Source organism: Schistocerca americana, chromosome 4 (genome assembly GCF_021461395.2).
Source record: "Schistocerca americana isolate TAMUIC-IGC-003095 chromosome 4, iqSchAmer2.1, whole genome shotgun sequence".
Classification (NCBI taxonomy): Eukaryota; Metazoa; Arthropoda; class Insecta; order Orthoptera; family Acrididae; genus Schistocerca; species Schistocerca americana.
In genome coordinates, this window is record NC_060122.1 from 219,254,198 (window position 1) to 219,271,050 (window position 16,853).

Here is a 16,853-nt window from a genome sequence, read left to right on the forward strand (position 1 = left end):
AGATGGTTGTTGTCTTGCAAATGTCCCCATCTGTTGACTCAGGGATCGAGATGTGGCTGGACCATCCGTTACAGCCATGCGGATACGATGCCTGTCATCTCAACTGCTAGTGATACGAGGCTGTTGGGATCCAGCATGGCGTTCCGTATTACCCTCCTGCACCCACCGATTCCATATTCTGCTAACAGTCATTGGATCTCGATCAACGCGAGCAGCAATGTTGCGATATGATAAACCGCAATCGCGATAGGCTACAATCCGACCTTTATCAAAGTCGGAAACGTGATGGTACACATTTCTCCTCCTTACACGAGGCAACGCAACAACGTTTCACCAGGCAACGCCGGTCAAATGCTGTTTGTGTGTGAGAAATCGGTTGGAAACTTTCCTCATGTCAGCACGTTGAAGGTGTCGCCACCGGCGCCAACCTTGTGTGAATGCTCTGAAAAGCTAATCATTTGTATATCACAGCATCTTCTTCCTGTCGGTTAGGTTAAATTTCGCATCTGTAGCGCATCTTCGTGGTGTAGTAATTTTAATGGCCAGTAGTGTAATTCAGAGGCGGGCTTCTAGATATGTTACCGGTAGGTTCGAACAACACACAAGCTTCCGGCGATGCTCCAGGACGGATGCTTCCTGAAGGGAAGGCGACGTTCTTTTCGAAGAACACTAGTGAGAAAATTTAGCGAACCGGCATTTGAAGCTGACTGCCGAATGATTCTGCTGACGCCAATGTACGTTGCGCTTAAGGACCACGAAAATAAGATAAAATTATCGCTCATATGGAGGCATATGGACAGTCGTTTAACCCTCGCTCCATTTGCGAGGGGAAGAGGAAAGGAAATGACTAAAGTGCGCGTCATTTATGACGGCGGCCGAGTTTAGGTTCGATCTGCGCATCTGACGTCACAAAACACAGTGAGCCAATGAACAGAGAACGACGTTGCCAGAGCTCGTCTGCAGTACAGAGCAGGGACGAGTGTCTTCAGTTTTAGAAATGTCCAGTCATAAATAAAGTAACTGAACGAAAGCAATGTCTTGATAGTAGAATTTCTTTTATAGAAAGTTTGGAAAAAGCATTCTTTATATCAATTGCTTCATATTCTACTAATTAATTAAACCAAACAAGCAATAAGCCTCCTACTTCAGGAGATAGCAAGGAAAGGTGTTTGTATCATTCTCACTAACCGCTTTTCGCAATAAAGAACAGCGGTAATTGTTTATTTCCTATTGTACTTCGACGAAACGTGAGTAATTCATAGTCATCCCAACAGTGTTTGTCGGTATTTTGCGTTCTAGTTTAAAGTCCTCCAGGAATCATATTGAATGATGAGCTGCGTTAGCGTAAAAGTGTTTACCTCCTACGCGGAAGGTTTCGAGTTCAAACCTTGTTCTGTGGTTAATATTTTCTTTATTTAAAAACAATATCGAAGTGTCTTACTTCATGAATTTTATTTGTTTGAATATAATTTTTTTATATTTTTAGAGGCAATTTAAATCAACCATACGGAAAGTATGCGCTATGGACTTTTACCTCTGTAAACTCTTCAAAATTTCGTGCAGTGGTTTACTACATTTAATGCTGCACAATAACTGCGTTGAACATCGAAACAAAATTAAGTCATTTATGGGGGGAAGATATCAGTCAAGAATACGTGTAAAAATCAAATTTTTGGGCCAAATAGTTTTTGTGAAATCGAGTGATAAACTAAGTTTGCTTGGCGCGTGCAACTGGCAACGCAGCAATCTCCCGCGTCTGGGCGGGCATGCGCGAACCGCCAAGATAAAAGAATTGAACCATAGTAGTGGTATAGGGCACCCTCCGCCATGCACCGTACGGTGGCTAGAGGAGTATCTATGTGTCTGTAGATGTAGATGTAGATGTAGAAAGTGTTGTTCACACTTTATGACAGAATTTATTTGGTGTAGAGGCATTGTCTGTAGATTCGATCTGTGTTTTGTTTGAGATCAAAACTGAAACTTTTTCTTTTGCTTATAATCTATTTACGGTTGTAATTTATTAGCCTGTGCATCAGCTTTGTCAAGAAATTGCATGTGGTGACAGTCATCAGTGACATTACATAGTTCAAAATACAATTCGTAAAGCATTGTAGTTAACTTTCGTCGTACAATGACCATGCTGTTGGTAATTGTCGCGGGAGTGGTAATAGAGGTCTCCTAGTTTCAGAGTAGCGTTGGAGAGGAGCGTGTATTGTGAGATGTTACCACAAGGCCACATCGCTCTCGCCAATAAAGAGATGGAATCTGTCAGATGCTTGCAGGTGCTAACATTTTGTAGCTATTTTGCTTTAGAGTACCTGTCGCAGCTTCTTGTTTTTTCTTCCTTACGAGCGTAAGGCTTTCCTCGCCGTGCTCCTGTCTTGCATTCGCTCTCTTTTACGCTTCTACTCTTCAAGCAACACGCCGACGCCGAGTGCATAACGCCTGCGAAAAACGAACAGTGTGTCAGTCTGGCAGACTGCAAGGAGGGGACAGGAAGGACGTTAGTGGTGGGGTTGCGCTGGAGGAGGGGAAGTAGAGACGAGGGGTAGACGCGGTACTTGTTATCAGGTCGCGAGCCGCGTTCTACCAGTCTGCCGGCGTCGCTCGCTTCTGGGCTTGGTTAGTGATTTGCGCGTCGTCGTCGTTGCTATGGCAGCAGGAGAGCTGTCACTGCTTCGAGAACAGCCGCCCTCAACCTGCACGAGTCTGCTCGGAGGTGTGACCTCAGGCGAACGAAGTTGTAAAGCATATGAGAGAGCCTCCGGGAGAGACGATGATTTTGATGACAGCGACAAGTCTGATGGCGCCGAGGGCCAGGCGGACAGTTGCGAACATTCCTCCCACTCTGTCACCAGCCGTACCACAGAGGATCTGGACAGCTCTGAACAGCTTCATGACAGACTCACTTGTCAGTCGATTGCTGAGCACGTCGACCCCGGTGCATCGCGGGAACAGGAGAGAGCAGAAGAGGGCGGCGTCATACAGAGCGAAGGAGACGTCTTGGAGTTGCTGTCTTCTCTGCTGCACGGTGAACAGACCTTGGAGCATCTGGAAGTGTCAGATTCACAGGCAGTCACCGTCGGCAACGTCACGTATGTCTTGGGCGATATCAAGATGAAGGAAGTGGTGCAGGAGAACACCCTTAAGCAGCAGATTTTTGTGAAGAAGCGAGGTAAGAAATTACTGTGTTTATTAGCATTTATGATCGCGTCGGCAGAGCGGTCATCGGATATGCGTTGCTGGCTCAAATGAGGTGCAGGCCAAACAAAACGAGCGCAGAATCGCACGTAAGATCGTTCCATTGAAACCATCGATAATATATAAGGCACGATCAAAAAGTTTCCGTTTGAGGGCGTTGCTGCAGCGTATAAGCAACGTAGCGCGGCTCCGATGCGGGTATATAAACAGCGATACGTAGATAAGGGATTATGGCGGCATTCATGTCTTTCCGACGTGCATGCGGTAGATGTGGTAAAGTCACTGCGGCGACGTTATTACCACGTGCGACCACACAGGACCAATGTGCTGTCATTCTCATCTTCGCTGCAGAAGGACAAACGCCAGTAGACATCCATCGGAGAATGAACAATGTGTATGGGGCAACATGCCAGTCGAAGCGTCCCCATGTCCAGGAAAACTGCGCCAAGGATTGGTGCTGCTTCGCGATAACGCCTGTCCCCATGTCGCAAATGTCATAACCCAAAACTGGCGCCAACTCAAGCTGGAGAGACTCGAGCGTCCGCCCTATCGTTCTGACCTCTCCCTATGCTGTTATCACGCCTTCGGTCCCTTGAAGAAGCCCTTGAAAGGTCGATGATTCCTTTCAGACGAGGATGGGCGGCAGGCAGTTACGGGCTTCTCCACGCAAGAGGGCACAGTGTTGTATCAACAGGGGATTTTCAACCTGGTGCGTCAATGGGATACTGTCTCAGTGTTCAAGGCGATTTTGCTTGATTAGCATACCGAGTCTGGACTGTAAGGCCTTCGAACGGAACTTTTTTGATCGCCCTTTAAAATTCACTGTGATACTGGCCAAACAATTTCATTCTGTGCTCACTACTCAAATTTTCTAACAAACGTTCATCACCTGCTAAAATGAGGCACCTGGATGTTGATAAATGACTGTATTTCATTTTGTTACCTTTAACGTGTGTTTAGTAGATCACATATTTGTTACCAATACAGTTTTAATAGCAACTGCTGCCATTTTAAAGTTATTCTGCCTTAACTCTGGAGAAGAGTTTGTTGGTTCATTTAAACCTTAGTGGTTGATTTTATGGGCTGTTCTTGTTCATAAAGTAATGATTCTGAAGACTAGGTTGATGCGGCTCTCCACACTAGTCTACGTTGTGTGAGTCTTTTCATATTTCCATATCTACTGCACTCCACATCTCTTTATATTTGCTTACTGTATTCACGCTCTCTACAATTTTTATTCTCCACTCTTCCCTTCCTTACCAAATTAACTATTACTTGATGTCTCACGGCGTGTCGTATCAGTCTAACCCTCTTTTAGCCAAATTGTGTCATAAATCTGTTTTCTCCCCAATTCGAATCAATACCTCTCCTTCAGCTATGTTGTACCAAAATGTTAATGATTATTCCGTAGCAGTTCTCGTCTCATTCGTATTTTTGATAGTCCATGTAAGGGCAGATATGACCAAATGTTCAAAGCTTTCTCATGACTTGTCTGATATTCACCTGGACAAATGAATCAAAATTACTTAATTTTCACAAAACCGAGTAAATTAGTTTTGTACGCGTGCATCTGACGGAGCCACAACCAAATTGAAAAATCACGTACAATGTAAGCTTTTCTCTAAAAAAATCCACGAGCAAATAATCAGTGGTTCACGAGTGCTTTCGGTTTGTGATTCAGGACGAACAAGATCATTTTCCGACGGATAATAGTGGTAAAATACGTTATACTATCTTTCTGCTTTCATTTACGTTCCGTTATACAGATGCTATTTGAAGGAAATCATTTTCCTGTGTAGACTGTTTTATTTTGAAATCACTTTATTTCATAATTTCGCACCCACTGGGCATTTTCTAGCGACCAGTCGAATTTTACGCCGACTTCAAGAAGAAGCGAGAAATAAAATCACACACACACACACACACACACACACACACACACACACACACACACACACGCACACACACACTTACTAGCTAATGTCCCAAAAGTTATATGTATAGCAGAGTCTCCAATAGTTTTGAACGCTCACCCTCCAGTATTGTTTTGACTCTACAACACGTCTGTACATACTTCTGTTACGATCGGAGCACTGTAACTCGAGCCGACTTGAGCTGAGATGTCGCGATGACGTCATCTCGGCTTATCAGTATATGCGCTTGCAGTGCAGTCAGTTGTTTATTTTTTAAGCCATCGTGTCTTACGTATATTACAGCCGCTATCTAAGATGTCACATTAATTGCGCGTAGCCAAGGAACGTGTGTTTTTAATAGGAAATACGAAACATCAAATAACTGGACACGAATTACCATCAAATAAATAATACAACATAAGGGAAGTAAAATTAAACTTTAATGAAAGCGCTGTACTTGTGGTTTACGAGTGCATTATATTTCGGCAGAAAGCAAAAATTCCCATAAGAACTGTTCAGCATTGTCCACAAAAACTTACTAAATTGTTTCGAGGTGGAGAAAATTGCGAAAAACGCAAAAAAGCATCAAGAAATGTTCGAGCACCGTGAAGATACGTTTATAAATAATTTGGATAATTTATTTGATATTGCACATGCAAATACCCTTGAAACGGTCAAGTTGGAAGAAGACCCGATGTTTCTATTTCGGCGGAGAGAGACTGGGCGTAAAGGCGATGTTGCAGGCGTAGACCGAATACTTGCGGATAAGGAAGAAACGGCGAGCAGAAAAAAGTTGATAAACTGAAAAGACAAGAGAAACAAAAGAGCACAGCATCTTCTTCTATATCTTCTGTTGTATTTCCTTCATCATCATCTGAAAAATCATATAAGGCATATTTAAGTTCAGATGAAATTCATGTTGGTGACGCTGAGTTTCTAGAACGTACTTCTGAGAGTAGTTCATTGAAGAATGCTGCAAGGCGAGACGCCACACATTTTAGTATTGAAAAATTAGCAGCTGCGTTGGAGATGCCAGCTGAGTGTAAGAGATTGTGCATATATGCTTTAGGCGACAGGAGAGACATTTGGTCACAGTACAGAAGAGATCCACATGAATAAATCTTCTCTTTATAGATTTAGACAGAAGAAAAGAAGAGAATGGTCTCAAACAATTAAAACAGCTTTCAATAATGATATCCTTGCTTTTCTTACTGTGCACTGGGATGGAAAACTGCATGAAATGTCGGGGACCCAACGAAGAAAGACTTCTAATCATTGTTACATTTGGGGACTGTGAACAGCTCATTGACGTTCCAAAATTACAGAATGGTTCTGGTAAAGAGCAAGAGACCGTTTTTTGGAATTCATTAACTTACGGGGATATTGAAGACACTGTACAAATACTATGCAGCGACACAACTGCTTCAAACACTGGCTGTCTTAATCGGACGTACTTCTTAGTTGGTCATAAATTGGACAAGGAGTTGGTGTACCTCTCATGCCGTCATCACATATACAAACAAAGAACCACCGTCCGAACGGGCCTTGAATGCTCAACGGTACCGACTGGCCGCCGTGTCATCCTCAGCCTTTAGGGCCTCACTGGATGTGGATGTGGAGTGGCATATGGTCAGCATATCGCTCTTCCAGCCGTTGTTAGTTCTCGTGACCAGTGCCGCTACCTCTCAGTAAAGTAGTTCCTCAATTGGCCTCACAAGGGCTGAATGCACCTCACTTGCCAACAGCACTCGGCAGGCCCGGATGGTGACCCATTCAAGTGCTAGCCAAGACCAAACAGTGCTTAACTTCGGTGATCTGAAGACAACCGGTGTTACCATCACAGCAAGGCCGTTGGCCTATCACATCTACAGGGTGTTACAAAATGGTATGGCCAAACTTTCAGGAAACATTCCTCACACACAAAGAAAGAAAATATGTTATGTGGACATGTGTCCGGAAACGCTTACTTTCCATGTTAGAGCTCATTTTATTACTTCTCTTGAAATCAAATTAATTGTGGAATGGAAACACACAGCAACAGAACGTACCAGCGTGACTTCAAACACTTTGTTACAGGAAATGTTCAAAATGTCCTCCGTTAGCGAAGACACATGCATCCACCCTCCGTCGCATGGGATCCCTGATGCGCCGATGCAGCCCTGGAGACATTCCACAATACGAGCACGAAGAGTCTCTACACTTGGTACCGGGGTTGCGTAGACAAGAGCTTTCAAATGCTCCCATAAATGAAAGTCAAGAGGGTTGAGGTCAGAAGAACGTGGAGGCCATGGAATTGGTCCGCTTCTGCCAATCCATCGGTCACCGAATCTGTTGTTGAGAAGCGTACGAACACTTCGACTGAAATGCGCAGGAGCTCCATCGTGCATGAACCACATGTTGTGTCGTACTTGTAAAGGCACAGGTTCTAGCAGCACAGGTAGAGTATCCCGTATGAAATCGTGATAACGTGCTCCATTGAGCGTAGGTGGAAGAACATGGGGCCCAATCAAGACATCACCAACAATGCCTGCCGAAACGTTCACAGAAAATCTGTGCTGATGACGTGATTGCACAATTGCGTGCGGATTCTCGTCAGCCCACACATGTTCATTGTGTGAAATTTTCTCTGTTCCCAGACTGATAGCGAGTTAGTGTGCATCTTCCCTTCCATCTTGGATCATAATGATGATCCCACACGAATGAAATCCGGCAGTAGTAATATCATGTTAAATCCTGGAGGATCAAATATTCATGTTGCCAAAGCCATGAATAGTTCCATATGCACCAGATGAGTCCAGAAATTTGGTATCTCTAGATCCGTACTTTGCAAACCACTATGTAGTGAATGACAGATCTTACATCCCAGTGAACCACGTATTAGGATATCTTTTCTTTCCATTCACGTATGGAGCATCGGAAGGATGATAGCTCAGAGGCTTCTGTGCGTGCTGTAATTAGTCTAGCTTTGTTGTCACGGTCCATACGGGAGTAATGAAGGGTTGTGGTATGTTTCTAGATTCATCACTCAGTACTGGGTCTTGAAACGCCATGAAGTCGCTTTTTGCGGGATAGTTGTCGTCTGTCTTCAAGCTTCTGCCATTCAAGTTTTTCAGGATCCGTGGGCCGTTCTCCCATGGGTCAAACAAACAAGAAACAGTTCTAACTGCTCTTCTTTCAACACGTTCAATCTCCCATGTTAGTCCTATTTGCTATGGGTCCCCCATGCCTGAACGATATTCTAGGATAGGTCAGACAAATATCTCATCAGTGGACTGAAGTCTGCCACCAGCCTTACCTTCGACTGAGTTCATGCATTCATTAGATTTAAAATGCTGACAAATCGTTATACTCATGTATTTGTGTGAGATAACAGATTCTAGTTGTGAGTCAGTGATTTTGTAGTCATACGATACTATGTTTCTGCGTTTTACGAAGTGTGTGAGAAAAGTAATGAGGTTGAGAACACTGTGAGCGATCCAGAAATGTCGTGTCATTCTTCTTGTGTAGACCCGTGTGTTCTTCCCATCCAGATGTTCAGTCCGAATTTCAGCTCCGTACAGCCATTATGTGATTTTTGAGAGCGCCATCAATGAAGTTATGTTTTTTTTGTTGTTGTTAGGAAAATGGAACAGCGGGATTTACAGCGAAGTTATGCCACCCAGTTTTGTTTTAAACTTGCGGGATCCACGAGTGTGACCTTTGAAAAGTTGAAACAGGCCTAAAGCACAAATCATTTTTGGAAGGCTGAGAATGCATTGAAGATGAACCTCGCTCTCGGAGACCTTCAGCTTCAAAAACCGACGTGTGCGTACTCTTGTGAGATCAGACCAACAATAGGGAAGATGGATGACTCGCTAAACTTAAACGCTTTCGGCACACATCAAATTTTGACCGAAGTTTTGCACATGCGAAAGGTTTGTGCAAAATGGCACTGAAAAACCTCACAACTGAGGAGAAGGACAATCGAAGAAACGGGTTTGTTTATGTTCTTGAGATAACTGCCAATGGCCACGAATGGTTCTGTCGCGTGATGACAGGTGATGAATCCTGGATTTTTCAAAAATGGTTCAAATGGCTCTGAGCACTATGGGACTTAACATCTGTGGTCATCAGTCCCCTAGAACTTAGAACTACTTAAACCTAACTAACCTAAGGACATCACACACATCCATGCCCGAGGCAGGTTTCGAACCTGCGACCGTAGCAGTCACGCGGCTCTGAACTGAGCGCCTAGAACCGCGAGACCACCGCGGCCGGCAATCCTGGATTTTAGATCGTGATCCGGAGACAAAGCGGCAAAGTGAGGAGTGCCACACTGAGACATCTCCTCGTCCGAATAAAGCTCGAATAAACAAAGCGAAAGATGAAAACAATGCTGATTCGCTTTTTTGACGGTAGGGGTATGGTGCAAAGAATATTGTTCGTCCATGACAAACTGTCAACCAAGTGTTTTATAAAAGATGTTCTTGAAAGGCTCAGGAAAGGATGAATCGAGTGAGACCAGACATTGCAGATTAGTGGATGCTGCATCATAACGAAACCCCATATCACACGTTCACTTCCATCACGGAATTTTTGACCTCGAAAGGCATTCCTGTTGTTCCACAGCCCCACTACTCACCTGATGTGACTTTTTTTCTTTTCCCGAAATTGTAAAATGTCCTAAAAGGACGTCATATTGTGACTCTGAAGATCATTCAAAAGAATATGACCGGCATGTTAAAACCCTACCAGTTGAAGCCTTTCAGCGCTACTATCAATACAAGGAATTACTTTGGTGACAATATTGTTAAAAAATAAAACCTTTGGTAGGTAAAGAATCAATTTCATTACTTCTCTCACACACCTCATATATATTGTTAAGATTTCAAGTAGAAGGTACTAATTAGTTTAATAAAGTCCCACTGCTTGCGTGGTTGACCTACCGAGATTGAAACCGTGCTGTTACCAGGGTGTCACAGTCACGATCTTGTTATGGGTCTTTTTAAGTGTGGTGCTGTTCACTATCTTGAGCGGTGCATTTTCCTCTGTAGCAGTCCAGTGAGTTCTGCGATTCTTTTCCTTTGTAGGTCGCTTTAACTGTCGGTTCTCTTCATATTTTGGGGATGTTCATGACGTCTAGGCGCTTGTTGTAGAGTGCCCTCCATAGTTTTGCAACATTTAGCTTTGCTCCTTTCATTAGGTCATACGGGATACCGTCTGGTCCAGCTGCCTTACAGAGTTTGTTTCTTTCAGTTGCTTGCCAGACTACAGCTTCTGTTATTATTTTTATTTCCAGTCAAGGGGGTGCTTCCATAGATGTGAAAATTAGATCTCTTCTACTGGAGTAGATTTATGAAGTGTTTTTTTTTTAATTTTCTTTATTATTTTTTTTATGCTGTCATGGAGTTGGAAGGGGTCGTCTTTGTTCTGTGTGGTTCCAGGACTTTGTAGGGCCCCGCTTCCGCTTTCCGTATTAGTTCTTCGTCCTTTATCAGAGTGTACATTTGTTTCTTTCAGGAGTGTATGGACCACTTTGCAATGGAACCTCCGTGGAGGGTGGTGCGTGTGTGGTGATGCAGTAGGTGGTGGTGGGGAAGCAGTGTAAACGCTGTGGGCAATTTACAATATAATTTTATCACATCTTCAATTCTACGTGAGGCATGTACGCCTCTCCTCGTGAGCTCTGGACGGTGTAGCTGGCGTCGGTTGCTAGAGCGGCGCCCAGTGATGCTGCACCATGCATCTGCAAGGCGGCGAAGACATGACCACGAAGGCAAGACCACGCCCAGTTGCGACAGCGGTGCTTTCCCGCAGAGCGACACGCAGCCGGCAGCCCAGCTGGTTTAAGCCTAGTGCACGCGACGACATTGGGTTGCGCCACTAGTTGCGTGGAATGAGTTGCACGCAAGTGGTTTCACATATGACAGTAGACGCGGCGACACCAGTATACACTTCAGTTTCGTCGTTTTGTGGGTCCCTGAGTCGTGTCTGAAATGAAACTTTTGGCAGCTGCACGTCGCACGAGTTGTGATGGAGTTAAAGCTTGTTGCGTGGAATCGCTGCATAAGAAAATAAAAAAGAAACGTGTTTTGAGTCGTGACTGGATGAAGAAAATGTGGTGTCACCGCCAGACACCACACTTGCTAGGTGGTAGCCCTTAAATCGGCCGCGGTCCGTTAGTATACGTCGGACCCGCGTGTCGCCACTATCAGTGATTGCAGACCGAGCGCCGCCTCACGGCAGGTCTAGAGAGACTCCCTAGCACTCGCCCCAGTTGTACAGCCGACTTTGCTAGAGATGGTTCACTGTCTACATACGTTCTCACTTGCAGAGACGACAGTTTAGCATAGCCTTCAGCTACGTCATTTGCCATGACCTAGCAAGCGCCATATTCAGTTACTATAATCTGAACAGATAATATTGTGAATCATGTACCGTCAAGAGCGACGTTCATCATTAATGGATTAAAGTTAAGTATGAAACTAATTACATCCGCTTTCTGAACTCTAATTCCTTGTCACGTTCCAGACCTCACGTTAGGGGAGTCCTTCCCTCCTCACGCCAGCCTGCGTGAGCTAAAACCCGTGCATTTCGGCCACCACTAAGACTGTTGGCTCTTCTGCCAACACAACAGAAAAGACGTCAGCTCGGTTGCTCAGCATCCTTGCTGAAACAATTTATAACAGAAGATCCAAGAAGTTCTTTTAATTATCTTAGAATGTCACCAGAACTGTTCACGTTTCTTCTAAATAGAGTTAGTTGTTCGATAAGGAATAAAGGTACTGTAATGCATGAAGCACTGTCGCCAGTACTGAAATTACATATCATATTGCGAGCATTACAATCGAGAACACTCGGCATGCTATAAGATACGGTTTTAGTTGGCGATGACGCTTTTTCGTTAACGCAAATAATTATTAACATTAACAGTACTAATTATTAACATTAGCAACAATAATTATTCGAAACAGGCTGCATTAAGAAGAGAATGGTTTGCAAACTACTCTTTTGAAGATCTGTACAGTGGCAACATTTCAAAATTCAAACATATGTGAATGGGGAGCACTGCAGCGACGTTTTAAATAGACGAATACTGAATAAAGAATGCAGCGTCTTGCATTTGTATAGCTTCCCTCCTGTCAACAATATTCCTTAACAAAGAGTTGGCCAACTCGAACGATGGGATTTTAGTCTTGTAGACGAGAGCATTGCCACAGGTAGAATGACACTTGCTTGTATTTTTCTTAATTCAGTTGTATATGTGCTCCTAACTCAATAAATTTTGCCCTGCAGCTCAGATAATGTAAAACCATCTATGTTACGATTGCACAGGGCGGCAAGAGCAGCAATACGTTGCTTATTTTTGTAATCAGCATCACTGAAATCACACAAACACCTATGAAAAGCATAGATATCCAAAAAGCGAATATTATTCTCCGTTCCCCACTTCATATTTCAGTTTGTCAGCACTCTACGAACACACATAACCTCAAAACTCATGCAACTAGTGTCGCCAAAGTTGCCGGCCAGGTGTGGCCGAGCGGTTCTAGGCGCTCCAGTCTGGTACCGCGCAACCGCTACGGTAGCAGGTTCGAATCGTGCCTCGGGCATGGATGTCTGTGATGTCCTTAGGTTCGTTAGGTTTAAGTAGTTCTAAGTTATAGGGGACTGATGACCTCAGATGTTAAGTCCCATAGTGCTCAGAGCCATTTGTCGCCAAAGTTGGAACACGCCTCAAGTGTTTAGTTTCACCAACGACTTGCGCAAACGCGCGGCGCACATGCGAAGTGGCAGGTAGCGCAGTTACCTGCGACCTAGTGTCGTGTAAACTAGGCTTTACGCTCCGTGGCAGCGGAGACGGCCGTGCGCCCGTCGAGACAGATTACGGATGGTTGCTGGCGTTGCAACGCTAGGTTCATCCGTGGGCCTAAGTGTCGGCGATGGCGGCAGACACAGGCGGCAGGCTGGCGGGGCCTTGAACAAAGTACAATGAAGGATCCAGTGCGGTGGCAGATGCAACCTGGCCTCGAACCGAAGACTGCTGCTGGCGCTGCCCAGTTGTCTCGTGGTCTGGCGGTGCTCTGGTGTCGTGGTGTGGCTACTCAGCGATTCCTCAAATTCATTCTCATTTATACTCCGTTAATGCCCATTTGTTTCTCTAGAACCTGGTATCTAGTCACATCACCCATAACAGATTCGCTCGATTGTGGTGTAACGACCCGATTACTACACCGTTCTTTGCTGCAGAATCGCTGTGGTACTACTGCGACACTTAAAGCCACTGTGCAGGCTCAGCTACCCTCGCTTTGCAGTTCAATTGCGCATCTATTACTGTACCCTACATGTCGTCGTTGCATGGCTGACAGCCAGCGCTGATACCGCAGTACTCCTTGGTGGCCTCCATGCTACTTCCAGTCACTCACACTAATGATCTGGTACTTTTACCCAGAATACCGGGTAGTGCCACTACATTGCCTCCCTTCATGGAGAATGCCTGGTCTCTCAGGTCTTACTCTGATCTATTACTGTACTCTGAAAAAACTATACTCTTTATCTGTACAGTTACCTCAACTTGTCTATTCCTAACTATTACATCATCATCATCATCATCATCATCATCATCATCATCATCATCATTTAAGACTGATTATGCCTTTCAGCGTTCAGTCTAGAGCATAGTCCCCCTTATAAAATTCCTCCATGATCCCCTATTCAGTGCTAACATTGATGCCTCTTCTGATGTTAAAATCGTTCATGTCAAAATCATTCTTAACCGAATCTAGGTACCTTCTCCTTGGTCTACCCCTACTCCTCCTACCCTCTACTGCTAAACCCATGAGTCTCTTGGGGAACCTTGCTTCTCCCATGCGTGTAACATGACCCCACCATCTAAGCCTGTTCGCCCTGACTGCTACATCTATAGAGTTCATTCCCAGTTTTTCTTTGACTTCCTTTTTGTGGACGACCTCCTGCCATTATTCCCATCTACTAGTACCTGCAATCATCCTAGCTACTTTCACATCCGTAACCTCAACCTTATTGATAAGGTAACCTCAATCCACCCAGCTTTCGCTCCCATACAACAAAGTTGGTCGAAAGATTGAACGGTGCACAGATAACTTAGTCTTGGTACTGACTTCCTTCTTGCAGAAGAGAGTAGATCGTAGTTGAGCGCTCACTGCATTAGCTTTGCTACACCTCGCTTCCAGTTCTTTCCCTATGTTGCCATCCTGTGAGAATATTACATAAGTACATTAAATGAATTCGCAATTGGGAATACGGACAACCATCAGCTGCAGAATGGAATGACGACAGTGAAAATTTGTCCCGGACCGGGACTCGAATCTGGATTTCACGCTTACCGCGAGTACAGTTCATAGACGCATGGTTGACGACATATGGTAGTTTGGGTCTAGCCGTAGGTCGTACACGGATAGCCAAATGGTAAGGCAACCGCTCGCGATAAGCGGGAAATCCCAGTTCGAGTCTCGGGCCGGCAGAAATTTTCATTGTCGTCATTCCATTTTACAGCTGACGGTTGTGCTTATTCCCAATTGCGAATTCATTTAAAGAATTTCATAACGGCTGTAGTCGCCGCAGTACCTCTTCCTTTGAACAAGCATGCATTTATCGTAACCAGAATAACACAGGTACTGCAGTGCCGTATTACATAAGTACTATATCAAATAAGTTGAGCTAACTGTCATCTCTTGCCCTGCGGATCCAATCTACTGGAACTTCTACTAATCCTGGATCTGGCTTCCTGGCGCTATGTCGCCTCAAATACAAAAAAAAAACGAAAGTTGATCCCACGATATCACAAGTGTCTAAATTCTTTTGTTACTATGTCGAAAAATAGCTCAAACATCGCTGTACCTGTTGGCAATAAAGTATATCATGTAATTATTTGTCTTTGTTTTAAAAAAATAGGGAAACTTGCTTTCTGTATGTGCTTGGTATATAGGTCTATCGCTACTACTAACAGCGTTACGTCCTACACTACACATACAAATAAACTGCACAAAATCGATTCACGTAACTACTCTCTCGACCTTAACGTGTAATGAGTCTGAAGTATCCGGAATTCCCTCGGCAGTTGCTCATCGTTTCGCTTTTTCCTCTTAATATCCTTCCTTGCCTTTACTAGTACTTCTCGTGGAATCAACCCTGGTGCACCCCTGAATGGTTGCAGATGTCTCACATGCACAATCGTCGTCCTTGTTGGCAACTGCAGCTTCACATTCACCGGTGATGTAGTTTCAACTATTTGGTACGGGCTCTGGTACTGTGTTTGCCTTCAGCGTATGTGGATTCGCCATCATCCATTCGGCCACCTTATACTACGGTAACGTCTCCACACGCCTCACTGCTTTTTCCCATTTCTCCAAAGCCTTGGTATTTGCTCTTTGTATCCTTTTGCATGCCTCCTTTACTTTTCTTGTAAAATCGTGGATTGCCTTCTTTCTGCCACTTTTCTGGTCAATCGAAGTTTTCGAAACGCGACGGCATCTTCTTGCCATACATTACCTTGTATGGTGACAACCCAGTGCTAGTATGTACTTTAGAGTTATATGCATTTACGGAAAAAGCTAAGTTTGTATCCCAGTTTGAATGATTTGAGTCCATGTAGTAACTAAAAATTTTCCCAGATGTTCTGTGAACATTTTCTGTTCTTCCATCAGCCTGTGGATGTAGTGGACTAGTCTTCGACTTCTCTCTCGGCAAGTGACACAATTCTTTCATCAGGTCTGACAAGAAGTTCGTCCACCGGCCTATTATCATTGTCTGTTGCTCACCGAACTTCAGTATCCACCTATTAACTAGCGCCTGTGCAACTGTTACTGCCTGTTGGTCCAGCATTCGAACCATCTCGACGTAATGAGAAAAGTGATGTATTATGGTCAGCCCAAAGCGATTACCCACTGGTGTTCAGTTGAGAGATCCTAACACGTCCGCCCCAATGAAACAAGATTCTGTTGCTTCAGGCAGTCACTGTAACAATAGCTACTTCCGACTCAAATTGACTGTGCACAGTCCACACAATTCTTGATACATAAATCGACTTCATCTTTCTTTCCTCTCCAATAATTCTCTGCCACCCTTCTGTTAGTTGTCCTGCGTCCACCATGGACTGACAAAATGTGATCATGTATCTCACGTGACGCTTCAGATTTTACATTGGGCAGCAACACCACTCGTGGTCCTAATTTCGTATCTGTGTTCAATAATCCGTCGTGAAAACTAAATAGCTGCTGTTTCTGATACTGCCTACATTCCTTGTCGGTGTTCTGTGCTGCTCCCCATTCTGCAAGATCTTGTACCTGTGCTTGTTTTACATCTGTCTTTCCGCTTTGCCCGTCCGCATATCCATACTTCCTTCCTGGCTGAGTTTGAATGCCCATCTCGTTCCTCTACCAGCTGTGTCCTTCAAGCCTCGTAACCTCTTTAAACCTGCATGGTCCGTTATCACCATAGACTTCCTCCTGTACAAATAACATCCAAAGTACGTTACTCCTTATAACAGACTAAGCATCTCTCTCTTCGTTGTAATTTCTTTCTGCAGCGTTCAGTTGTCTTGATGCAAAGGCAACGGGGTGTTCTCGACCATCGACCTTCTCGCTGAAAACGCAGCCAGGAGCATATCTTGATGCATCAAATGACAATATAAATTTTTCAGGAAGTCTAGAAACATAAGATCTGGACTGGATGTCAACAGCATCTTTAATTTAATTGTAATCGCACCTTTAATTTAATCGC

General features: G+C 44.3%; 1 protein-coding gene across 1 annotated transcript in view; it reads left to right on the forward strand.

Annotated features, from left to right (window-relative positions):
• The first annotated feature begins 2,605 nt into the window (after positions 1–2,605).
• The window catches only part of LOC124613356, a 74,715-nt gene continuing 60,467 nt past the window's right edge, over positions 2,606–16,853 (forward strand). Inside the window, exon 1 of the mRNA XM_047142053.1 lies at positions 2,606–3,175. Within this exon, the coding sequence (XP_046998009.1) occupies positions 2,653–3,175 (523 nt within the window). The 5' untranslated portion in view covers positions 2,606–2,652. The remainder of the gene's footprint in view (positions 3,176–16,853) is intronic.